This window comes from Pseudopodoces humilis, chromosome 4 (genome assembly GCF_049639895.1).
Source record: "Pseudopodoces humilis isolate 2021_Gansu_Grassland_sample_001 chromosome 4, ASM4963989v1, whole genome shotgun sequence".
NCBI classification, from domain to species: Eukaryota; Metazoa; Chordata; class Aves; order Passeriformes; family Paridae; genus Pseudopodoces; species Pseudopodoces humilis.
The window spans coordinates 73,500,957-73,527,095 of record NC_142203.1 but is presented as its reverse complement, the minus strand read 5'-3'; the positions used below and the strand labels follow the sequence as shown (position 1 = coordinate 73,527,095).

Below are 26,139 nucleotides of genomic sequence, written 5' to 3'. Positions count from 1 at the left end.
AAAAATTCAAAAGCTTAGCAGTGGCCACATTGACTGTACCTGTGTCAGAAATCAGTGTGCTACGTGACTAGCACCTTGGACAAAGCTGAAGGATTCAGACTCCTCTAAATTTTGGACATGCAGATGAGATTTGGCCCCGTGTAGGAGAGTTTTGGCATATCTCAGAAGCTACTCAGTGTCTTTCAGGATGATAAAATAATGGAATACTTTTGATTGGAAGTAACTGCAAAACTGTTGCCGTGTGCAGGGACATCTTCCACTATCCCAGGTTCCACTATCCCATCCAATCTGGCCTTGGACACTCCCAGGGATGTCACAGCTTCTCTGGCAACCTTTTCCAGGGACTCCCCACCCTCACAGGGAAGAATTTCTTCCCAATATCCCTGCCAACCCTGCCCTCTGCCAGTTTAAAGCCATTCCTCCTCATCCAGTCACTCCATGCCCTGTTCCCAAGTCTCTCTCCAGGGCTCTTGTGGCCCCTCCTGGAAAGTGCTCCAAGGTCTCCCTGGATCCTTCACTTTCTCTGTTGGATCTATTGACCCAACCAAGGTACCTCATGACTTATTTTCTTGTAGCTCTGCCTTTGTCCTCATGTTTTTCGGGTTTCTTTTCCTTATGCATTAAAAATTATTCAGAAATATTTGTGCACATGGAAATGAAAAACACATGTTGGGAAGCCACAGGGACATGACAACTCAGTCCTTTCATGTCACAAGTTCAATTTGTAAGCAATACAAAATCCTTGCAGGATTGTAGCACAGGTATTTTGCATTCATTTTGCTGGTGATTTATGTATTCCCCAGGGAACGCAAACCTCAGATAAACACCGAGCTAAATTTCTGTTGCAGAAATGAGTGCACTGTTGATTAAATGTTACAAAAGTCTAAAATAGCCACTCTGCAGATTTCTTGTTTCTTCCTTTCCCTCCTTTTCAGGTTCTCAGATTAAATTATATCTCTGCTGATGAGTAGGGCACAGCGGAGGGAAGAGAAAAACCTGTGTGGTGGAATTTTTAAGATCAGCACACTTGTTAGGGAAGTTATCATGAGAGAGCATGTATGCAAGCCAGAATATAATTTGCAGTCATTTATCAGAGCAGTGAGGTGTCTGACTCCACAGCCTCCTGGTTTACTTCTGCAAGGCTGCACAAGGCCTCGCTGGGGAAGGTGGCAAGCCTGTGATGACCACAGAAGCTGACAAGAGCATGTCTGAACCCCTGCAAAACCCTTGCTTGCAGCTGCAGTCATCACCTCTTCACTAGTGGGTTGTTGTCTTTTATGTTTTTTAATCTCTGCTGTTTACTGAAATGTAATTACCAAGCTATTAATTTTTCCCTTTAACCATTTATGATGCATCTGTGATAAAAGGTGAAAACTGGCTCTTTTCTTTTTTGCATATCAATGAGAATGGGGGAGAAGTATTATGTGGTGCATGATAAACCAAATACGTTTGGGGGTTTTAGAGGTAGTTAACAATGAAGATTGCTTCAGTGCCTGCATTTAGAAGAAAATTGCTAGGGTGTTTATCCCTCAGAGAGAGACCATTAGCATGAATATGAAAGAAAAAAGGCAGTTCTCTGAGTTAAGGAGTGCAACACTGAGGAATTTTTACTGGCATTGTGGAGAATTGATATAGTGATTTCATCCATATTTGGGGATGAATAAAAAGTAGGTATCATCTCCCAGGTGATGGACTGCATATTTTCATCACTGCATATGACAAACCACCTTGGGAAGAGGAGGATTAATAAAGTTAACAAAGGCACAGTTGCAGAAAACAGGCAAATATATTATCATGTGGAGGCAGGAGGGCAATTAGACTGGGAACTTCTTAGTGAAAAAATGCTGTATCTGGAGGGAGAGTCTGAGTGCCAGTGCAGGTTATTTAGTAGTTCCTCAGCAAGAAAGAATGGTCACTCAGTGATGTTATATTTTGTAGTCCTGAGTTATTTTATTGGAAGTTGCTCAAATCTGTCTTTTTCTCCACCTTATTTATTTCCCCTTACTTTCTTTTTTCTATCAGGCTGGTGTGGCTCAATCTTTCTGCATAAGTCACAATGTAGGACATGTGAATACAGAATAGTGAGTACATATAAAATGCTCTGTAGTTGAGGAAGGGGCAGTGAAATAGTCATCCATCAGTGCTCAGGATGCAAAGGAACACTGACACCTGTTTTTCAAGAGGCTTAATCCTGCATGATCTTTGACTGAGAGCAGTGCCAGATAGCATGGGAAGCAGCATCACAGCTGAAAAGAGAAGGGCAACCTGAATTTCTGAGTCCTCTTGTGGGAAACAACATGATTTCACTGATGGTGAGAATAGATCGAGTCTAACAATTATTTAAAGACAATAAAAAAATAACCTCACAAATCTATGATTTTCAGACAGGGTAAAAGCTTAACATACCAGTTCACAGCCTCAGACTCTTTTGGATGAAGATGAGAGCAATGTCATCCTGAATTATCCTGACTAAGTAATCCATATTAAGAAACTGCTATCTTTATTTTTAATTAATTTCTCTTTACATTCAGAACATTAGTTGTGCGTAAAGTCTCTTCTGTATTCAGAGATAAGCGATGTATTAACCAGTGGGAAGGAATCCATCTCTTTCCATGAGAATACAATACTTTTTAGAAAGAATTCTGAGGTCTAATGCAACATCATCTCTTTTCTGGGACTGAAGACCTGTTTCTGCAGTAAGCAGGTTGCTGCTGAAGAACAAAAGTATAGGGGAAATTAGGAGGGGGAAATAATTTTGAAAACTTTTCAGTCAAAATTTTGTGAAAATCAAGAATGTAAATCTAAGTTTGAATTTCATAATCAGTGCATGTCTAATTGTTTTTCTTAAGTTGCTGATCATCCATATAGTTGACACACCAAGCTTGGACTATCTTCTTGCCCATAGGCAAATGGGCAATTGAGGTCAATCACTCTACTCAGGTGAGCTACCCTGGAAAACCCCTAAGAATCAGCAGCTAAAAAGTAATGCTGTTATTTGTCACAGAAATGGATATCATACCTGTGTCTTCCAGAAAGAACACCTGTTATGAATATTCTCCTTCTTCTTCTGTTTCCCTTTCCAAGTAAATAAATTAGCTTAAACAGGTTGTCTTCTAAATTAAAGATTAATTTCAGTGCCCGTCTCAGCTTTATCCTTGTACATTCCCAGAGTTCAGAAAAGGTTACTGATTTTGTACAATGCAGAGTTTGTACTATTACCTTGGAAGGCTGTCAGATAAAGCTCAGAAAGCCATTTGTCTGCCAGGAACTCGGACTGAATCTTTTTTATCTTCGTACTTTTCCTCTCATCAGTGATGTGCATTTTGTCCCAGTACAAATTCACAGAAGGAAAGGGATATTGCTGTTTTACAACAGAAGCAAGAATTCTTTCCTGTAATTATAAGGCGTGAGACACTGACTGATCATTAATCAAGGGACTGATTATAATAATAATCCACTTCCACTGCAGGCTCATGGGCGAATTCTCATTCACACTAATCCTGTTTTGAACTGCTCCTGAATCATTACTAGAAGGGGCAAAAAGGGTTGTGAGGGCTGGGTTTGATCTACCACAGCAGTGTAGAGACTTGACGAGAAGAATCAATCTCTGTCCTCCAGTGTTTAAGCCAGAGCCCCTGCATTTTCTTTGGTCTGTCTCTGAGCTGTTACTCAGCTCCCTTCCTTCCTCCCAGTGATGTGGCAGATGGTTTAGGCTAGCACAGGTGGCTAAGTACCACCTGCTGCAAATTTTTCACTATCTTTTGCTATGTAACTCCTTTTGTTGTTGCTGTTGTCATTTGCAAAGTATGGCTGGAAATAAGAGAGGCAAGAAGTGCGTGTGAAGTGATGTTGATATCATGTTCTGTGCTTCTGGTTTTCTCCTGCGTCTTGCAGGGAACCTGTAGCTGGTGCAAGCAGGGCTCCTGCAAGCAAAGGCAGCAGGTTGGGAACTTTGGCTTCTGTGGTGGAAAAAGTGTACCTTTATTATCTCATAGTGTTACTCAACCCATGCTGGGTAACAGCATTTCCTACTGCTGAGTGCTGTGAAGGGAAAAATCCTCGACTGGCTTTAGGCATTAGATGCTACATTCTCTTGATCTTTTGAACCCCACTGGAAATGCAACAGCCTTGTAGAAGCTAAATGAAAAGTTTAAAATGAAGAGGAGGAGCAGCCTTATCATCCAAATGCATGGAGGATATGACTGGACAGGGCCTGGCTGATACTAGTGGACATCAGAGGCAAGGCTCTCTATTTAGGCTCTATAGAAGTAGTGAGAGAGGTACAAAATAAAAACACCCCTGGCACCTTAAACACTTCCTTGAGGATGGGTTGAGTTACTGCAGAGAGAGAGATTTGAAGATTAAATAAAGATATGATTCTAAATTTAAAATTCTGACTACCTCTTCAGGAGGCAGAAACCAGATGAAATAAGGCCTGTCCTTTGCATCTAGATTACTATTGGTATTACAATGTTTATAAGGTATAATATCCAGCTAACATCTTATCTGGATGTTTTCTTATTTGAAATGTAACTGCTGCAGGTTTCTTGCTGCTTGTTATTGCAAGTTTTTAAAAAGTGACTGGCTTTTATCCACTCCTCCCCTCACAGAAAATAAAACACTTAAAAGTCCATGAAAAACAGATAACTATCACAGCACTTCTCACCAGTGTACTTTCATTAGGTGAATCTGTTTCAAGAGGTAAAAGAAAAGCACATTTTAGACAAGCAGTGCCAGGTGGATGATATGTAATCCTGATGAAGTCAACTGTGATGCTTATGTGTGCAAAGAATTTACTAACAGAGAGATAAGGGAGGTTTGCACTTTGGCTTTAAAAAAAATTTTCTGCTAAAAAGTAATATTTAACCGTATTGGCAAAAAAATTTCCTGAGACAGAAGAAATTTTCAACTTACTTTTAATAAAAATTCTAAGTGAACAATGAAATTTCACATATTTTTTATTGTTTTAATTTTATCTTCTCTTACTATTTGAAGATTTTTTTTTCTCTCCGAGTTTCCTGTGTCCTTTTTGTTCATTTTATCCTTGTTTGTTCATTGTCATAGATGAACAATATCCTGCCTGTTTGCAGGAACACATCCCACCCCTTCAAGTGTTCACTATAAATATAAAAAAACCTCAGTTTATAATAAGAACAACCCCTGTGGTAATCAGGGAGACAGTTTTGATTAAGAACATCTGTTAGCAGATTCCCGGTTCTAAAGTCAAGCAGAACATAAGACAAGAAGATATAGAAAGTGACATCCTTCAAACTGTGAGGCTGGCCTCCCTGGGGAGGCTCTGACCTCTTCCAGAGATACAAGCCAAGATCATAAAAAAGAGAACAGACATCAAAATGTGTGGAGAGCGTGTGTAGTTTGAAAAACATGACACCTTTGCTTCGGAGGTGCCGCATCTTTAAATTTCTAAGCACCACACTTGTGAGGAGCGTGGGGTAGGATTGCACTTCCAAGCCGTGTTTACTGCTCAAACACATCACCACTAAATGAAAAAGAGGGGCAGGGATGGTGACCCTCTGCTCATTGCCTTGTGCATTTTTTTTTTTTGTTCTTCTCTTCTTTCCCTTTTATCCTTTTCGGGGATGACAAGGCCATTTCTTAGCTATGCAAAACATGGGCATCTGGGAGAAATGGCTTCACTTTAGAGCTCTGCTGGTGTAAAGTGGTGATGTGGGAGATGCTGCTTCTAAACAACTTCTCTTCTCAGTTGCATAAAAGATTTTCCAGCCCAGCACTGCTTCTCCAGCATTGTTCAGGAGGAAAGACGTAGGAAACAGTAAAGAAACAAACTAGCTTTGCTGAACTTTATTATACACAATCCTAGACTCTTTCAGTCAGCAAGGCAGGCCTGTTCTGTGCTGACCATGAGACCCAGACTTATGTTTGGTAACAACACAGACCAATCCTTCATAAAGATCTAGTGTGACTTTACTCTTCAATGACTTTGTTTCCTCTTCTGGACATGTTAAGATACTGATCTTATTTGGAAAAATATTCTGATCTCTAATAAAAGAAAACCCCAACATACAAATTCTACTCATATATCCATAACAATATGAATTTTTAAATTAATTAAAAATACTGTTCCTTACGAAAAATTTTCTCATTAAATGTGAGATAGAAGAGTGTGAATGAAGATGAAGGACAGAAAAGAGAATTTAGCCATTATTTCTTTGCTAAGTTATTTTCTTAAAAGCTGCTAGAAAAAGCAAGAATATCCAGGACCAAGAAATGTGGAGAGAGGAATACTCTCCCAAGGATAGCTATGGAAGTATTTCTTTTGCATGAATGGACTGGATTATGAAAGACAAAATGTTGCTAGAATTGAGAATTTTGAGAGATTAAAAGGCAATGAAACATGTTTCTACAAGTACACTGGCAATTCCACATAGATCATGAAAAATCTGGGGCTGCTGCCGGAACAAGTAAGTGTCCTAACGAGGAACATGGAGTGTACAAATACACTCAAGGCTTCCCCTCTCCCAGCCTTCAGAGGCAGGCTCTGCTCCCATGCCTCCCAGGAAAGTTTGAGGAAGAGAGAGAGTAAAGGAGGATAAATAAGGGAGAAGTGACTCAATCTCCAGTTGATTAGTAGGCAGTTCAGTACCACAGGATGAAGCACATCCAAGCATGTTGAGGAAGCTGCTCAATGTCATTGTGAGGCCATTCTGATACCCATGAAAAACCATGTCAGATGCCTGATCACTGAAAAAAGGCAAATGTGATGTCTCTAGAAGCAGCCTAACCATCAAGGGATGTTCTTGGCAATGTTCTTCAACAACAGCTAGAAATATATAATCTTATATGGATTAGTGGCTTTTTTTTATTTCTGTATTCAATTATATTGGAAAAATAAAAGGAAAAAATTCTGTTGCCTTCTTTCAACTTTTGAAAAAGTTTAGATTTTTTTCTATCCAAACTTGATGCTTGTTCTCAAGTATCACATCTCCTAAGAAGAATGATGATTTGGTTTCAAAAGAGTTTTTACCACACTTTTCAGTTAAGTCTTAGTCACAATACACAAGAGAGTACTCGAGACTGATGTCAAGCTGCAAAGTGCTGCAAGCATGACAAGTCTTCACTTTAATTTTCAGAATTTATTTCCTTTTTAGGGGGTGTGATTTCCTTCTGTCTTTTCCCTGCAGCATTTACTGACTTGGGAATGTTTTGTATTTTACCTTTATTGAGTAGAAATTTGTATCCAGTACTATTCCTGAATGATTTTTAAGAGTTTCCTTTTACAGCCAGAAAAAATTAAAGAAGATATTAGTGTGACAGATGCACAGCTTATTTCACAAGGGAACCAGACAAAATATAAAAAAATAAATACTGGAAGACCTGTAAAACCTTAGGCTTTGTCTCTATCTGCACCTGAAAATTCACGAAATCCAGGTCATCTTGGGTTTTTAGTTCTGCTTACTGTAGAGAAAGAAACGTGAAAAAAGTGGAATCTGGAGTAAGATTTGAACTTAAAAATTAACAAAGAGATGTAATTTCTTCTTAATCCTTTGTCTTTTATATATAATATGCATACAGATTTGCAAAGATTTTAGCATATTTATTGGTAATTAAATTTATTCTTTATCTTAGTATATATTATTATGTTGAGGTTCCTGGTTGAAAAAAAAAACAAACAAAAAACCAAAAACAAATCAACCACTTACTTTGAAATCAAAAAACAGACTTACTTAAGTTTGACCCTGGAGTCCTTGACTTTGTACTGAGCAATCATGCCAAGGGGAAAATCTGAGAAATGAATGTCAACATCAAAAAATTGGATTGGAAATCACTAGCTGAATTAACAACAGACAGCCAAGTCTATGTCCTCATTCCAGTTTGCAAAGAATACTTAATGCCTCTGAGAATGGATCATTGCAAACATGACATTGAAGTATTTTACCTGTTTTGTCTAATTTAGCAGCAATAATAACATGTCATAAAAAAAAAAATGCATAAGTAAACTCATTCCTATCCTGAAAGTCTTAACTATGCCCCAGCATGAACCAGAATGTGTAGGTAGATGATTCTGACTCAAAATTGTCAGTCCTAAAAGCTGAGAACTTTGTCCCTTTGGAATGATTCAGTGTGTGAAATTAGGAACCCAGGGCCTCCTGTCAGTCAGGGAAAGCCATTAAGCATCCCTGGGGAGTGATCCTGGGAGTACTCCAGAACATCACTTACTGTGAGTAACTTGAACAGCAATGTGTGACCTAATTCCTTCTTGGTTTGCCATAAATAGTTATAAATGAGTGTACAAAGTTCTGAGCACTTCCTAGAGGTGGATCACCTCACTTAAACAGCTCATTCTTTCTAAAAGGTTGTGCAGAGTTTTCATACAGTGGTACAGTAGTTGATTTATGAAATTTTTAATTCAAGGACACAGGTCATTGGTCTGGGCGTTAGGTTCCATGTGAAAACATGGATTTTTATCTATCAGCTCCACTCTGTTGTATAAACCCTCTAAAAAGAAATAGTAGGTTCAAAAAATAGATAATAAGATAACTAATGGTATAGCTATTTTCCAGCATCAGAAGCAGCTTGTAGACCATTATTGACATTGAATTGTTTACCACATTTTATAAGGACAGTTTATACAGCAGACTACAGCTGCACAGCCAGATAAATTCAGAAGCCTCATTCACAAATTTAACTTCACTGAAGGCTTCCATAGTCTGCTCAGTCTGAAGGAATCTGGGTATTCCTCCTGTAAAGGAGACTACACACCTAATAATGGTGTAGAATACTTCTAAGGGTCTGGTGCAAAGAGAAGAAAATGAGGGTCACATGGGATGAGGGCTGCAGTGAGATCTTTGTTCTGGTGTATAAGCTTGGGGTCTGAGGGCAGAAAATGGATTAAATGACTGTGTTCAGTCATTAACACTCCCTTCTCTCAACTTGGAGACTTTGAATGTGATGTAGAGTTTTGTATTGCACCATTTATTAATCTAGTAGCTATCTAATGTAGGCTGCTGGAAAAGACCTGGGAACACTGTTCAGTATCTTGTTCAAAACCAGAGTGCTTCCTTCTTCAGTGTTCTGCTGCCCCACTGCTGGCACATCCAGTTTCCAGAGGATGGGCTATGTCATGACCTGACCCACTATGTCTTGTAGCTTGGTAGTTAATAAACTCTCCTGGGGTGCCATGGGGTGATAATTCAGAGATTTTCAAATTCTGAGTAAGTCTCAAACCAGAATCCTACCCTTAAATTGCTTATTGGTCTGCCATTTTGAAGCTTACTGGAATGAACTTTTTCCTGCAGCAGGTGAAAAGTTTTGAATGATATATACAGCCCTCGGGTAAAAGATACATCATAAATAAATGATAATGGTCAACATGAAACTCTATTCACAGGAAGTATTGTCAATCAACATGAGCAACTATTGAGAGAGATTTAAGGCTGAGACTTTTACAAGAGCATAAGAAATCCATTTCCCTTCAATTTTCAGCAAGGGCTGAGGGTATATATATGTAAACTAAACTATTTTAAAAAAAACTGTAGCCTAAATTCTCAATAGAGTAAAAAATGCAGGATTTTATGCAGCATCCTGCTGCTCATAGAAATGGTCCAATGTTGATATGTGTACTCCTTTTTTATCAGACCTTTCTGCATCTTAATATCTCTGGAGAACTGATTCTGTCAGGAGGATTCTGATCCTGACCGACTGTTGCCATGGTATTGGGTTATTCTGGGCTGTGATCAAGAAAAGCAAACAAACTTGAGAAAGAAACTGGATTTGAAACATATTCTCAAGCCACAGTGCCTGAGACTAGTTTCTGAAATCTAAATCTTGATTTTTTTGGTACAATGCAGCAGTTATTAAAAGCTTCTGAAAAAAAACATACCAGTAACAAGAAGCATTGCTCCAGCAATAAACATATACATAAAACGAGAAAAATACAGGAGATAATGAGGCTGGTTCTTGCACTGTTTGAAATTGTTCCTTCTCATTTAATGACATTATCCCACACTGAAGTGAAGCCTCCATCTTTTCTGAGACACTTTGAAAAAGCAGAACTTTTTGCAGATTGGATCTGTTTTGTTAGGCACTGCTCCACACCTGGTGGCAACCAATGAGTGTCTTTTTGATATTACTGAGCTTTTTTATTGAGTCCACAATAAGGAATTTGTACCTGTCTCAAATTCCTAGATAGCAATATAGCTTCTTTTACACCTGTTCATATTCATTCAGATGTAAATCATCTTTTTGTACTAACAGCACTGAAGAAGTTTCTGATAATACATGACACAGTATTTTCTGTATGTAGGCAGTTGAATAATATGCTCATATTCTTAGAGGACAGAGTTCCCCTGATGGGAAAAAAAAATAAAATAGTCCTAAAAGAAATTCTTATTATTGGGTTTGGTGAACCCAGAATGATGCACAAATTTCAGCAAGCAGTATTTACAAGGGTAAAACAAACAATGTGAATTTATGTAAGGAACCGGGGAAGTTTTCTGCAAGTTTGTTATTTACAGATGGATAATTTTGTTTGCCAGATTACTGAGAGTGTTCTTCCTATTCTGCAGGCAGAATTCACAGCCATGAGGGACCAGTACATGCGAGGTGGAGAAGGCTTCATTATCTGCTATTCCATCACAGACCGACAATCCTTTCAAGAAGCAGCTGAGTTTAAGGAACTCATTTATCGTGTCCGGCACACTTATGACATCCCTGTGGTTCTGGTGGGAAACAAAATAGACCTTGAGGAGTTCAGACAGGTAAGTGACTTCTCTGCTGGTTTTGGCTTGGTTTTCCTTGGCTGCCTCAGGGGTTTCTGCAGCATATGTTGTACTGTGCTACTGAGAATTATTAGCACAAGAAGATGTTTAATCAAAGAGCGACAAACTTGTAATGAATTAAAGTCTTTGTAGTGCTTTTCATTCATATGTTGGGGAATTTCAAGTAGCCTTGGCAAACCACATCTAAACCTCCTCTGGTTTTATTTGAAAAACTTTGACTACCATTGTCGAAAGATTTATATATATTCATATATATAAATATATCTATATTTTCAACATAGAAAGTTCTTCAATCAGGATCTTGTGGGAAAAAACTTTGGGTTTCTTCAATGTTTCCAGCCATTGAACAGAGATTTGTTTTTTTCCCCAAACATATTAGATTTGATCAAAAGTTTTTCAACCTCAGCTTTAGGAAAAAAAAAAAAAAAAAAAAGGTGAAAAAAAAAGAAATATAAATGAGACTACATTTGCCTGAATATCCAGTGACTGTGCAGTCAGTGTTCAGGTAAAATGGGGCCTTGTAAGACTTGAATTCACTTCGATTTTAATACCAGGTTTAAGCTACTACCACCCATAGAGCAACAGATTTCTTTGACTACAAGATCAACAACTGTGGCTCTCTCAATGTCTTTAACAACCTTTGCTCTCTCTTTTCCTTTTTCTCCCCCCTTACTTTTTATTGTTTGTACTGGTGAACTAGAGAGAGATATCACATTAGAATGGCTTGATTGTGACCTGGTATTGAACAGAAAATATGCATAATCTGCAACTAAACTGCTTTCAAATATCTGACTTCTGCACAGACACATGTAACACTTAAATAAAATATTGGGTTTTGGTTCATTAGCATCTGTGCTCACACAATCCTATCTACTCTTTTCCACTTATCCTGTTACTCTTCTTCCCATTTCGTTGTCTTCTTTATTCTACCTGAAGAAAAAACAAGACAACATTAAGCCTGCAATTAGTCTTAAGGATCTGATTATGTCCATTTAAAACTACTCATCTGTTTTCCAAATCATTGGCTTCCTCCCCAGATCAGGCTGTGACAAAACCCAAATGGTGACAATCCAGCTCTAACAGGGGTTTAAAACATGGGGCTTCAAACATGAGTGCCACATACTTATACACCAGAAGGGGAGGGATGTGGGTCTGGGGAAGGATGTGGATTCAGTTGTTCTGCTGAGAGAACTCGACATTCACTTCATCCCAAAGCAGGATACAATTGATTACCTACAGTTACCCCTAGATGAAGTTTCAGCAAATGCTCTATTTCCTAACTGGTACACAGACTCTCCTTCACCGACCTTTAGCACAATCTATTTCTGACCTTTCCTGTAGCATTGTGTTCAGGTGGTAAGGTGATGCTACGTTCCCAAAAACTCCTCCATGAACACACAGTCACAAACATGCCACAGACAGCTGGCTAATGGGAGAAGAGTCAGGAGGGGTCATTGCACAGAGTTCCAGTGGGGGTTTATCAGATCCACATGACTGAAGGGGTCCAGGGACAAAGATGAAAATCAGCTGAGGGTCTGGGTTTAAGTACAGGGAAGGAGGGGACAGATCTGAGGTCAGGGTCCAATGGGTACGAAGGGAAATGGTGTGAAGGCGGGGCAAGGGGAGGCAGGGACCAATGGGATAAGCTGGGCGGAGTCCTGCACCACATGAGGACCAATGGGTGTGCGGGGAACAGAGAACATTCTGGGGGAACAACCATAGAAGGGTAACAATGTGGGCCAACGGGCCAATGAAGGATACAAAACTGGGGTATATCAACATATAACTGCAAAGGACTGTGGGGAGAGGCCTTTTGTCACCCTGAACTAATGTTACTCTGACTACTCAGTGTCCTTCTTTCTAGGGTATGGACTTTGTTGTTTTTCTGGCAGGCCCCTGAGCCTCCATACTTACCTTTTGTTGAACTTCTATATTTTTATCACTGTCAACTAAAAATGTATGCCTGGTTTAAATACTTTTACGTGCTCTTTGGTGATCCTTTCTGGTCTCACAAAGAGGAAAATTACTGTGAATGAATGTTTTGGATTGGATTTCACCTACAGCATTTGAGATTAAGGAGCATGGGGAGGCTCTTGGGAAGAATATAAAAAATTAAGTCTGTGAGATGTGATAAACACACTAAAGCTCTTCTATGAAGTCATCACTGGTGATCATGCCTGAATATGTGAGCAAGGAAATTCTAAATTGTACTTCTATAATTTTAAAAGTTATCAGTTAAACAGAATTTAGGCCTTCAGAATGTTTTCCTCCCTAAGCCTTCTATAAATGCCAACAGATTTGGCAGTGTGAGAGGGGTTTTCTCAAATATTCTGCAATCCAGACTTTGACCCTTAAGTCAAAGACTAGTAACGTAGTGCAACGCAGATCTGCTCCTTTAAATAAAGTTTTTGAATATGACTACGTCTCCATAAGCAAGTAGTATGAGCCAACAGTAGAGAAAAACAACCGGGTTTGGAGTACATATTTTGGGATACTGTTTTTAAATTTTAATTATCTCTACTCCATGACTGTTTGCAAAATTAGTTGGTGCTGAGGTGTAAGTTGCACTTCCAGAATGTATCTTCACTTAAATTACGTACATTTCAGATTCCACTCCACAATTTGAAGCCAATCATGGTTAAGTCGGGGTGCTGAGCAGGTACTGCTCAGAGTACCCTCCTGGCCAAAACTGAAGCCCAAGTGTGTGGGAGGACATTTCTGTGTCCAGCTTTAAGCACATATTAATGTTATATGTATGTATATGTGTATATCCTCATATATATACCTATATGTATGTATACATTGTATCTATATATATATATGTATATCTTCAGTGTTTCATTATTTCAGAACTGGGACATGAGGCTGTGCTCTGTTTGTGTTTAACACTGAAATAAATTTTATCTATGCTTACTTGTGAGGTTAAGCAATATCTAAATAACTGGATGAGCTCTGGGAAGGTAGATTGAAAGGGATCTTTTCAAGGTCATGCACTGTCATTACAGCTTCATTAAAAGCATTTGGATGGTGGAGAGTGACAGCCAACTAACTCTGGAGTGACAGGCAGCAATGAGCTGGTGATGTAGGGCATTAACATATCAATGAACAAACAGGGAGGTACACAAGAACACCAAATTCAAACAGCTGAAAAATAGTAGGTGTCAGAATGCAATCAGCCAGATTGGAATTTCACCAGGGCACCAGGGCTAATATTGTTGCTTTGTTTAATGACATTTTTCTCCTAAGAATTTCATTAAAACAACTGTAATGTTATTCGTATTATTTCAGGACATAGCATTAAGCTCAACATTTCTGGACAACATTTCCATTTAATGACAATTCTGTAACAATCAGACAGGCTGTAGTGGCTTGGCCAGACAAAGCTGTTGTTTGAAATATGAATCCCTATGCAGTACAGTTAATGATATATGCTGCTTTCCTCAAATCTATCAACAGAACTACAAGAACAAAACCAATCTGCAATTATAATTGTGGCTTAAGAGAAACACTGATGAAAAACAAAAACAATGGATTTATTATTTTTAAATGATATTTTAATTTTATGATGGCTTCAGTGAAATTATAGTCCTTATGTGTGCCTGTGATTTTTAATGTCCTAAGAAATGGGTTTGTCTGTACTTCTTAAAACAAGTTTTAGTTATATTCACTAGTCTAAAGAATAAAAGCTTTCAATTTTCTCTGAAGAATATGGGAAAAATTGTGCAAAAACTGGATGGAAAACAGAGTAAATAATTATCTTGATAGATATATGTGGTGCAAAGGCACCCTCCATCCCCCACTGAATAGGCATTCACAGAATCATGGAATGGTTTTTATTGGAAGGGACTTTAAAGCTCATCTCATTCCAACCCCTCTGCCATGGGCAGGAACACCTTCCACTAGACCAGGTTGCTCCAAGTCCCATCTAACCTGGGCCAGAATATTTTTGTGTCCATTTTCTGATTTTTCAGCCACTGCTCTAAGAAACATTTAAGTATTATATGTATTATATTCCATAGCTACTTGATAGAAAAAATACGGAAGAAAATGATTAGGTAACATTTTCATTTCAATGTTTTCAAACAGCAAAGTCATTAGATCAGTAAATATATGCTTGTATGTCTTTAATTATCATCAGATTTTCAGAAACATGTAGGACCAGCTGTTTAAAAATGCTGATAATTTCACTTTAGGTAAACCTTGTCATTTTACTCCAGATGAACACCTGATTCTTACTGTTTAAAGCATGTGTAACAGATAAATAACTAATTAGAGCATATTCATCGTTAAAAAATGCATTAAAGCTATTCAAGCTCATGCCATACTAACATTTAATTACAGCTTTATATAAAAATATTTAATAGTTAGGACCTGTGGCATTACTGAAAGGTCATTTAGAAAATATAGAAAAACCTTTACCTACTAATCACTGCAAAATATTAATTACCTGGAGCAATTCAGAGGGGAACTAAGCTCCTTTGAATAATGTGCTGTACATCTGAGCTGTAAAAACATTCTTTCTAGAAGTATTTATGAACTTTAAACAGAACCCCTCTGGAAATTCTACCCATACAGAAATATCACAGCCTTCATGGAGAAGTTTTTCCTGCATATGTTTTTTTCCCAGAGGAATCAGCTGTAGGCTCAGTTGAGTCCATGGATAATATGTTGATGTCCATTTAGTCTGAAGTTAGGAGGCCAGCTCATGTTTTTTTTCCAGCTCCTGGCCTCTCTGGGAAGCCTGTCATCAAAGCTGTTAGTTTTGCCTGTACAGTCTTGCTCCTGAGAAGCATTAAGCAGTGTTTACCCTTCCACCCATGAGCTGCCTTACTGGCTTCAAGCAAAAATCTGAGAGGACCAGTGCCTTTGAAAGCATTTCCCTCCACAACCCTCTCCTGTTGTAGGAAATAAGAAATCAACATGAAATCTGCCTTTTTCATCCAGGACTGTGGTAGAACAGTATTAGTAGAACAAGGGGAAGTCTGTTCAAAATGAAAGACAGTAGGTTTAGATCAGATGTTAGGAAGAAATTCTTGGCTGTGAAGGTGGGCAGGCCCTGGCACAGGGTGCCCAGAGCATCAGGAGCTACCCCTGGATCCCTGGAAATGTCCAGTGCCAGGCTGGATGGGGCTTGGAGCAACCTGGGACAGTGGAAGGTGTCCCTGCCCATGGCAGGGGGTGGAACATGATGGTCTTTAAGGTCCCTTCCAACCCAAACCATTCTGAGATTCTGTGATTGATTCCATGATTTAACACAGGGCAATATATTACTCGGAGTGCAAATATATTACGGATGTTCCGTTGTATATTTTTTCCCCAAGGTTTTATTACAACAGAAAATAATTCTCAAACCAGGATTACAGTAAGTTTTCATGATCAGAACCAGCTGAATATTCTCATTTCAATGAGATCTGCATTTTGCTCAAGTTAAGCCGACTGGTTATCAGACAATGTGTCAACTTTTAGATTTTCATTTTGGCAGTTGCGCTATTTTCATGCTTCTCGAACGTTGAAATATAAGTTGAGTCTGAGACAGATAAAGTTTTTGTTTTGTTTTGTTTTGCTTTGGTTTTGTTTAGCTTCATTTTCTTAAAAACTTGTTTGGGTTTGTTTCCTCCTGTGTGAGTAACTTTTTTGGTATAGACATACCAAAAATTGTCAGTCTGTACCTTCTGGTGCCTGGTTGAGACAATACTTCAACAATATGATATTATATTTGACTTTTATTTTTCTGTCCATGACTATGAAGCACTGTTTACTAGATGCTTCCTTACTCATATTGTGAATCATGAAACTGCAGTGTTACCCATTTCTTATGTTAGCATCAGGCTGAATTCTGTTGCTTTTGGGATTAAAACTACTTTTCAAAGTAGTTTGTAACTGTACTTTAACTCCAGAAGTTCTTCTTTCTTTTGAAAACATTAAATGTAAGGTAGGTAGGTAATAGTGTCTGTACTGAAGAAAGACTCTTGTTTCCCATTATTCAATGCCCTGCAAAAAGAATTAAAGGTTTCAATTTTCCTTCTAAACTTGAACTACAAGTCAAGGGAGATGCATTTACTGATGCTTGTTGACAAAGAATGGTATACATTTGTGTTAATTACAGACATTGTGAATGGTGAAATTAAATGACTTGGACAGACTCTCTATAAAATTTATGCAGAAACTAGGATTTATCACATGTCATGGAAGTGTCTTATGAAATGAGATGTATCTGCCTGGGAAGAAGTCTGTCTTGCTGCTGACAGCAGAGGGAGGCTCAGACAGCCACCTTCTTTGCCTTTTTGCAGTGGTGTTTTGGTGAGATGAAAACTTATAAAATTGTTTCCGACATCTCAGTTTAGAATCCAAATATCCAAATATTACTGATTCATGCTGTTATTGCTTCTGCTAACTACAGACTGTATTTCTGAACCAAGCACTCATCTTTTCTTTGATTTTTAAATAAACAAAATCCTGAACAATAACTACAAAATAATAAAGCAAATTTAATGGAAAAAATCCGGAGGAGAATATGGCATAGAAGAGCAAGTTCTTCCAAATTGTGTCATGTCCAGAAAAAGGGAGCAGGGAAGGGTCTGGAGCACAGGTCTGATGAGGAATGGCTGAGGGAGCTGGGAAAGGGGCTCAGCCTGGAGAAAAGGAGGCTCAGGGGGCCCTTGTGGCTCTGCACAAGTCCCTGGCAGGAGGGGACAGCCGGGGGGGTCGGGCTGTGCTGCCAGGGAACAGGGACAGGAGGAGAGGGAACGGCCTCAGGCTGGGCCAGGGCAGGGACAGGCTGCAGGGAAAGATTTCTTCATGGAAAGGGTATTCCAGCCCTGGCACAGCTGCCCAGGGCTGTGGTGGAGTCCCCATCCCTTGAGGGATTTAAAAGCTGTGTGGATTTGGTACCTGGGACATGGGTCAGTAGTGGCCTTGGCACTTCTGGGGGAATGATTTGACTTGATGGCCTTAGAGGGCTTTTCCAGACACAGTGATTCTAGCATTCTAATTTTAATTTTTATTGAATTTTTAATTAATTCTTTCATCCATTTTGATTCCATTTGATTGTTCATTTCCCATGGATATTCATGTAGTTCCATTTTCCATCAGTGTCTTACGGAAATGAATTACATTTGTAAGGAGTTGCCGTCATCAGTTACACACACTTGCCTACATATTTCCTTCTCACGTGGTATCACATTATATCCTTTGTTTGATCTTCAAAGTCTGTACAATATAAGCCATTTTTGCTGTTTTGATGGTGCTATTACAGTTGTCTGAATATTTGGAATTAAACTACTGAAGTTGTCATGGTGTTTTATTGTCCTTGAAAACTGTCAGACCTTTAAATAATCACTTTCTTGCTTTATCAAAATGCATATCTGGATTCTATCATGTTCTTCCATGACTCTAACTTCTATTTACTTTTGACTAATTTTGATTTTTCAACATTTCTTTTGCATTGGTCATTGTCCTTAGAAGTCTTTCTCTTATAGTTTTTATAAAAAAATCTTTATAGTGTTTTTCCTTCCAAGAAAGAAAGAAAGAAGATAAAAAAAGAAAAAGAAAGAGGAAAAAGGAAAAAGGAAAAGGAAAAGGAAAAGAAAAAAAAAGAAAAAGGAAAGAGAAAGAGAAAGAGAAAGAGAAAGAGAAAGAGAAAGAGAAAGAGAAAGAGAAAGAGAAAGAGAAAGAGAAAGAGAAAGAGAAAAAGGGTATGTGGTTTTTCATGCTAATGCAATTGTAGTAGAAAATTTGGCAGCTGCAGTCTTTTGGAAGGAAATTCTATGATTATCAACAGTCTTTAGCATATATTCATTTATAGAGATTTTGCCTCCTTATTACAACGCTTTCATGTTTCCACAACTCTCCCCAAACCACGGCCTCAGATTATCCAGGCTGCAGTAAATGCTATCAGACACACAGACAATTGTAATGAAACTGTTGGCTCATTTCTCAAGTTATAATTGTGTTAACCTCTAGTGAACCACCAAGTCCTGTAATTCCTTCACCATGGTGCAGGAAGACATTTGAAGGGGATTAAGATGCAGATAACAAGGTGCTCTGTAGGAGAGGAAACAACAGCAAAACAGTAGCTGCACTGCAGATAATAAAATGTTTATCGTGTAGAACCTGAATATTCAGAGATGAAAACAAAGACAGCTAATTGCTTGTAGCTGAAGCAGGACAAAGCATGACGTGTAGCCAGGGGTATACACAGGGGAGCGCGATGCAAGGTCACTTCACTGCTAGGGATATTAAACAGCAGCACAATTTATATTGTTTTGAAAGACTCCCAGTTCTTTTTATCTCTACCTGCTTTAACTTCACCATCCACCTCAGAGATTTTTGTTCTCCCCATGTACTGAATCCTGACTTGGCATGACTTCAGTTGGAGAACACCTTGGAGGAGAGTTGTGAAGGTACAGAGAGGGTCTCCCACCTCTTGCCTTTTTGATAGAGGTTGCTCCTCAAGGTGAACTTGTGCTGAGATTTGTCTGCTTGTCCCAAAAATTAACTCAGATTGTGTCTTGTGAAGGTTTTCAGATGACAGTCATGCCAGCAGGATCTGTGTTACTAAAGCAAGTAGGTCATGATATAAAACTTCCGCACAAAACACCTGCAGGGTTGGAGGAGTGTAGGTCTTGATTGCAAGTGCAGCTTTCCTTAGAATCCCTCGGAGAGAAAGATGTTGGTTACACAATGACCACAAGGGGAAGTACAGCTTTCAAGGGAAAACAAAGTGGCATAATTTTTTGGGTGGCTAGTGTTCAGTCAGAAGCCTATACAAATGCCTGTGCTGGATATTTGTTGTGGTTTAACTCTGGCCAGCAACTAAGTACCATGCAGCCACTCACTCATTCCTCTCTGCTCCTGGTGTTGAGGAAAATTTAAAAGCAAACAAATATAAGTAAGCATTTTAATACTTTAAACAAAATAAAATTATTTAAAAAAATATATATTAACGATGCTAATAATAAATGAAAAAGAGAGAGAGGAAGGGACAAAGCCCAAGAGAAGGAGTGATGCTCAACACCCACTTACCAATGTCCAGTGTGTCCCCTAACAGAAATAGGCAGCTCCTGGCCAAATCTCCCCAGTTTATATCCTGGGCATGACATTCTGTGGTATGGAGTATCCCTTTGCCCAGTTTGGGGCGGTTCTCCTGGCCCTGGCTTTTGTACACCTGCTCATGGCAGAACATGGGACATTGAAAAGTCCTTGCCTGGATTGAGCACTGCTGAGCAATAATTAAAATTTCACAGTGTTGTCAGCATTATTCTCATTCTAGATCCAAAACACAGCACTGTACCAGCTACCAAAATGATTACCCTGGATGAGACCAGGACAAAAGAAAATTTTAGAGAAATCCCTGAAGGACTTTCATAGTTCATTTTTCACCAGCATAGCAAGGTGTAAGGAAAGAGCTGTGTATGCTCTCACTCCACTTCTTTCCCTGCTCCAGGGCTGAGTGCAAAATGCCATTTTGTTAATTTTCCCATGTATTTGCTGAAGTCCTCATTTCCATGTGAATCTTGAGCACTGTGTACAACCTGTTGTTGACACACAGAAGGAAGAGTCAGGAGCACACCACAGCAGGCACTGCTGACTGGGGCACAGTTCTGCCCCTCCAACTTCCATGCCAGAAACAACACCACCTCAGGCTTTATCCTGTCATTTTCCCTACAGGGACACACGTGTAAAAGAGGATGCAATGGGCAGGTATCTCCTTACATACTTATTGCTTTTTTTACATCAGCAAAATCAAGATTTCAGCCCAACACTTACATGTTATTTACTACAGCTCCAGTTCAGGAAACTGTTTCAGCATACACTTAATTAGGGTGGAACTAATGCAACGTTTTTTTTACAATTTAATCTCACACTTGAGCATAGATGATGTTTTGTGAGTGAGACAGTAAAGAGCAACTTCATAAAAATAAAAGTACCTTTGCAAAATAGCATATTAAAACAGGCAGCCACATTTGCAGAGTGAGTTGTTTGTACAAAAATGTGAATTTTCAGGATAGCTTCCTATGTGTTTTTTGCAGTAGGAGGTCAAACTACTTGAAAGTAGAAACTTAGCCAGAATTTAATTACAGCTCATTATGGTGTTATTAATAATAAGAGCATGACCTAGCATTTAAAGAAATGAAGATTAATCAGTTTAGTCATCTTTGATTTTTTAAGATTTGCTTGTGTTCTCATCTTAATGACTCACATTTTTTTTTTCCCAGATGAGTTAGGAAGTTAGAGAGATTTGGTTTTAATCATATCTAACAGCTTGCCTAATAATAGCAACATTAGCTTTACACAGTTTAAGATGTTTAAGTTGTGCAGTCATGAAAATAAAAAGAAAAAAAAAAAGTCCCTTATCCTGCCTCCCTCCCAAAAACACAGTACAAAAAAGTAAATGAAGGGGAAAACATACTTGATCTAGAGGTATGTTATGGTAAAATCCAAACTTTACTATTTAAAATCTATGTAAATGGCAGCTGCAAAACCTCTGAGTAAATTATTTTATATAGCACTGCTATTTCAAGAAGATCCAGGAAATAACATATTTTAAAATTACATTGAAGCACATTATTGCACTTGAAACTCAAGATGTTAAATGTCTACAAAGGATCAAAATAAGAGTTTCAGTGTTAGTCATTTACATTACTAATCAGATAGTTTTGCTCCTCAGAACCCCAAAGACTTTCTGAGAGTTAGGGTATGGTGTGATGTTTATTTGAAATTTATCTGTATTGTGTTTGGTATAGTTTAGTGTCTTCATCCACCTTCTCCTGATCAGTGTTGTTTCTTAAAGAAAAAAAGGATGGACTTTGCTTCTACCTTTACTGTATTTGTTTCCTCTGTCACTCAGGAAATGTTCTTTCTCTCTGTTTCCATCTATGTCACTTTTCCCACGGACTACAATTTGAAAATTTTAATAAGGGGAAGAATATGTCTTGTCAATTATTTTTAGTCATTTGGTAATAGCACTGACACGAATATGCACGGTTTTCTGTGTGCTTGTGTCTGCATGTTTTAAAACTGTAATAACCAACATTGTGCTCAGTACAGGATATTCATCAGCACCACAGGCCACCCCTGGGGTATTCCTGTCATAAATAGTTAGACACTGAAATTCTGAATTCACATTACATTTTTTCTGAAGTGATGGGGAACACAGTGTCTTTACATTTAATGGTGATTTTCATTAGCAAAACCATGGGATAACTCTTCCATTCTTTTCCTAGATGTGGCTAATATAAGATCTTTGTTAAGAAAAAAAACCAAAACCAAAACCAAAAAACAAAACAAAAACCAAAAAAAACACAAAGAAGTAAAATTTGCCTTGGTACCCTAGATTCCATTAATTTCTACATCTTAAAGTTTCTTGGATTTTAAAACCTGAGGAAGCTTGATGTGGTTGTTTTGTTGGGTTTCCACCCAGCCTTCTTTAAAATCAGAGTGATATTATTCCAGATGTGCTTATTCTGGGGTTACTTAAACTACAGACCAAACCTCCTGACCTTCCCATCATTGTCTGAAACCTTCCCAGCAACTAATTTAAACCTGACACCAGCTACTGTCATAGAGTCCTGGAATATTCTCCACTGAAGGCATACTCCTGGATTGTTCTGGGTGCAGGTAGTCAGGCTGAGAGGGATGTTCAAATCCTCAGAATTATTCAGGCATTTTCAGTTCTGAACTGGGGCAGGAATGTGGGTGCCAGGTGGCATTCCTCTGATCTCTTTTGCTCTCTTTTTCAACATATTGTATGAAGAAAACTGTGTGGATTTGTTCCATTTAATTAAGAAAAGAGTTTTTATTAATCAGTTATTTGTTAGAGGTCAGGAGGAGATGGAAGATGTTTGTGTCTTTTGTGTAGTCAAAGAAGGAGATAGAAGGAGGGTGAAAGAGGAAGTAGAGATGATTTATGCCTTCCTTGGAGTAAAATACACCTTGATCACTCTCCAGACCTGTGACCTCTGACTTGAATTGGGGTACAGATCCATGTAGCTCATTTCCCAGTGCAACCCACTGAGGAAATGCTGCTCATGGAGAGGTCCTATTCCCTTTAAACCCCATTTTCTTTCCCATCTGAAGTTAATGAAATCATTTCACTGGTGACTGCCTGTGACTACAAGATGACTGGTGATGGCAGGTAACCTTTTCAAGATTATAATGCTCTCATAGCCAGCAGGAGGTTAGAACTTAAGAATGGTTTGATTTGATTTTGAGGATCTTCAGTGCTGAGAATCCCTGAGATCTACCAGGAAACAAACAATCAATCAAACAAACAAATTCCTACCAAACCACAAAAAACCAGTAAACAAACCAAACCAAACCAAAATAAAATGAAACAAAATAAAAAAAAAAAAAAATCCAAAACTGACAAACAAAGAAAAGAATGGTAGAGTTAAAGAGATCATAGATGTATCAGCAACACTTGGTGATCAGTGACACCAAAACCTGAAAGTCCTTTGGGAAATGTCAGCACTTCAGACATGGTGATGTCCACAAAAAATTCTTGAGTTCCCAGGTGTAATATAAGAATTTTAAAGGATTTAATACTCCTGTATTTTGAGACAGAGAGTATTTTGCTGTCTGATGTCTTTGCTCTTGATAGGGTTTTAACCTTATTTGATAATTATTTGTAGAGAGAAAGAAGTCAGGTGTGGGAGTAGTTCATAGGTAGCAGTTCGTTAATTACTGCTTCTCCTTGTTTAAAGCATAGACCTCAGTCCTTTGTGTTTTATTAGGAGGGAATTTTGTGTAAGATAGTTTTGTGTAAGGAAAATTCCTAGATTAAAAATCTCCATTGAACTTATTAAGTTTTGGGGAAGAATTTTATTGTTGTCAGTGTTATTTGTTATTCACTCACTGTAGAATCTGGAGCACAAAGCTCCAGATAGGATATAGTGGTAAAAGTGCCTTTTTACTCTATTCTGGAAATCTTTCCCAACATTCTTATTAACAGTAATAAACAAATTCACATTAATAATAACTGAATTGTTCTTCATGCCCAAATATGCCTATCTAACACACAATTACTTTTTCAGAGCTTGCTGGAGAATCTCTCACTGTTTGTACCATTGTTCTGTGAACAGAAAGACTGACATATTTTCCACTGCCATCAACCTGGCAACTTTTATTTCATTTAAATTTAACTCACACACAAAATACTGCTTTGACTAATTTTAAAACCCTATCATATAAAAAATAATTTTATATTTATCCCAATTGCCTGACATTTTCAATATGGAGCGTCTGTAAAAGAGAAATTGGTTTTTATGGAGCACAGGTAAAAAGGCCATGAGGGAAACTGAAGATAATTAATGAAAAAAACCCTCATAAAAAACAGTGGAATAGTTCCAATGGGAATCTGCTTCATTCTGCTTGTGCAATAAAGGTAAGGCTTGTTGTTATGCAAAAATTACACAGTAGTGAAGAAATCTTTATTTTTGTAATCAGCAAATTCCTTAAATTTGTAACAAGATAGTCTGCTTTTCTTCAGAAGTGTGCTTCACTGGAGCAAGATAGTATTGGAATGGTTGCTCTCCTTTTAAAATTAAAAATATGAAAAACCGGCAAAATTTCATCTTAATATTTCCTGTTTCATTATTGAAATCTTCAGCAAAAAATACTTCTGTAAAAAAAAAAAAAGTGATATTTACAGAAAATTAGCACAATGCAAAGAAAAAAAATGTAATGGAAAAAAACTACCATGCTACCTGAAATTAAGTAATGAGCTGTTACTCAGAAGCTCCATGAGGCCATTATCCACTAAAATGTATTAATCTTTCAGTTTCTTTAACGCATGGATTTATTTGTCTATGTAGTGATTGAAAATAGATAATTTAGGTTATCTCCACTTTTCTATAGTGATGGAAGTATCAACAGTGCCTATATTATATCCTTTTTCCTCCTGTGTATGCTTCTCATTGAAATTCTACAGTCAGAGAAAAGTCAGACCTTAATGTTCTGCCTTTACCTGCTTCAATATCTGCAATATCTTCAACATCAATATCAAGGTTTTATCTTGATGAATAATGCACCCAAATGACAGGATTTTGTGGTACTATATTCTGAACAATCATAGGAAAAACTGAGAATTCTGAGGTGACTTTGAATGACAGAAATATGGGTACTTAATACTAAAAAATGGTGAAATGAAATTAAGTTTTGTTCATTATTTATACCAGGGTAGGAGTTGTTGGTATAGAAGATCTGCTGTCAGAGCATAAGTTTCCCAAAATTTGGAATTAGGCCTTTAGGTTTGAGGGTTCTTTAATAGGCTCTCTAAATTCAATACTTGGGCAGCTTATAAAAATGTTAGAAAGGAGAGGTTTTAGAACTAACTGATAATATATCTGGTAACAAATCATCAGGAACAGATGGTATTCACCCAAGAGTTCCAAAAGAGTTCAAGTCTAAAATTGCTGAACTATTAACTGTGCTTAAAATGGAATTATCAACAGGGAAGATGGCACGTACAGAACTGTCCAGGGAGCTGCAGACCAGTAAATCTGAGTTCTGCTGAGCCTATTCATATCTACTACAAGAAAACATAGGAATAAAAATTATATGAATAAACATGTATAAATAGAAATAAAAAATATGTGAATACATACCATTTTGCAGGCAAAAGTCATTGTGGCTTTCAGAAAAGTAACTTGTGCCTGACAAATTAAGTCTATAAAAATACAAAGAACAGGATTATGGCAATAAGTTTCATAAACTTCCAAAGAGTTTTATGTGAATAAAAAAAAATAAAAATGAAAGAAGATATGTCACATGATGCTAAATGTCACAAAGAAGTACCAACAAAGGTAGGAATAAATTGTGAAAAATGAAAAGTGATTACCTTGGTAAGTCCAGGTAGATATAGATATTCCTCTTTGAAATAGATCCATCAACAATTGGACAAAAAGGTGATAGACTTTCTATTTAACTCTTTTGATAAGTACTTAACTATTTTTGGTGGTAAAAATGACAATTACGCATGATGAAGTTTAAGATCAATTCTCAATATATTTAGAGGTTTAAGATTAGTTCTCAATATTTTTTAACAGAAAGTATACATTTTTCCTAACAATACAAGATTGAGGAGAATTAATTGATTAAGCATATTATATATTAAAAAATGAAAATGCTTTCCTACAGAGTGCACAACTAAACTACGGAAGTCATTGCTGTAGGAATTACAAATGTAAAAGACTTTTTTTATGGGTTGAAAAAGTAATTCAACCAGATATGCAAGGAGTTTTAAAGGAAAATATGACATTCCTAATCCAGGAAGTGTCTGAGTCTTAGATTTCCCAAAGATGCAAGGAAAAAGCAGTAGCATTTCCTATTTTTCATCTACTTCCATGTCCTGTCTCTGAGCAAGTTGCTGCAGTTGATG

The 26,139-nt window shown here is 37.8% G+C and overlaps 1 protein-coding gene across 2 annotated transcripts in view; it reads left to right on the top strand.

Annotated features, from left to right (window-relative positions):
• RIT2 (Ras like without CAAX 2) overlaps positions 1-26,139 on the top strand; it is a 182,855-nt gene that overhangs the window by 85,621 nt on the left and 71,095 nt on the right. For both annotated transcript variants that reach the window (XM_088054360.1, XM_005528096.2), the window contains one exon: positions 10,548-10,739. In XM_088054360.1, the coding sequence (XP_087910486.1) occupies positions 10,548-10,739 (192 nt within the window). The remainder of the gene's footprint in view (positions 1-10,547; positions 10,740-26,139) is intronic.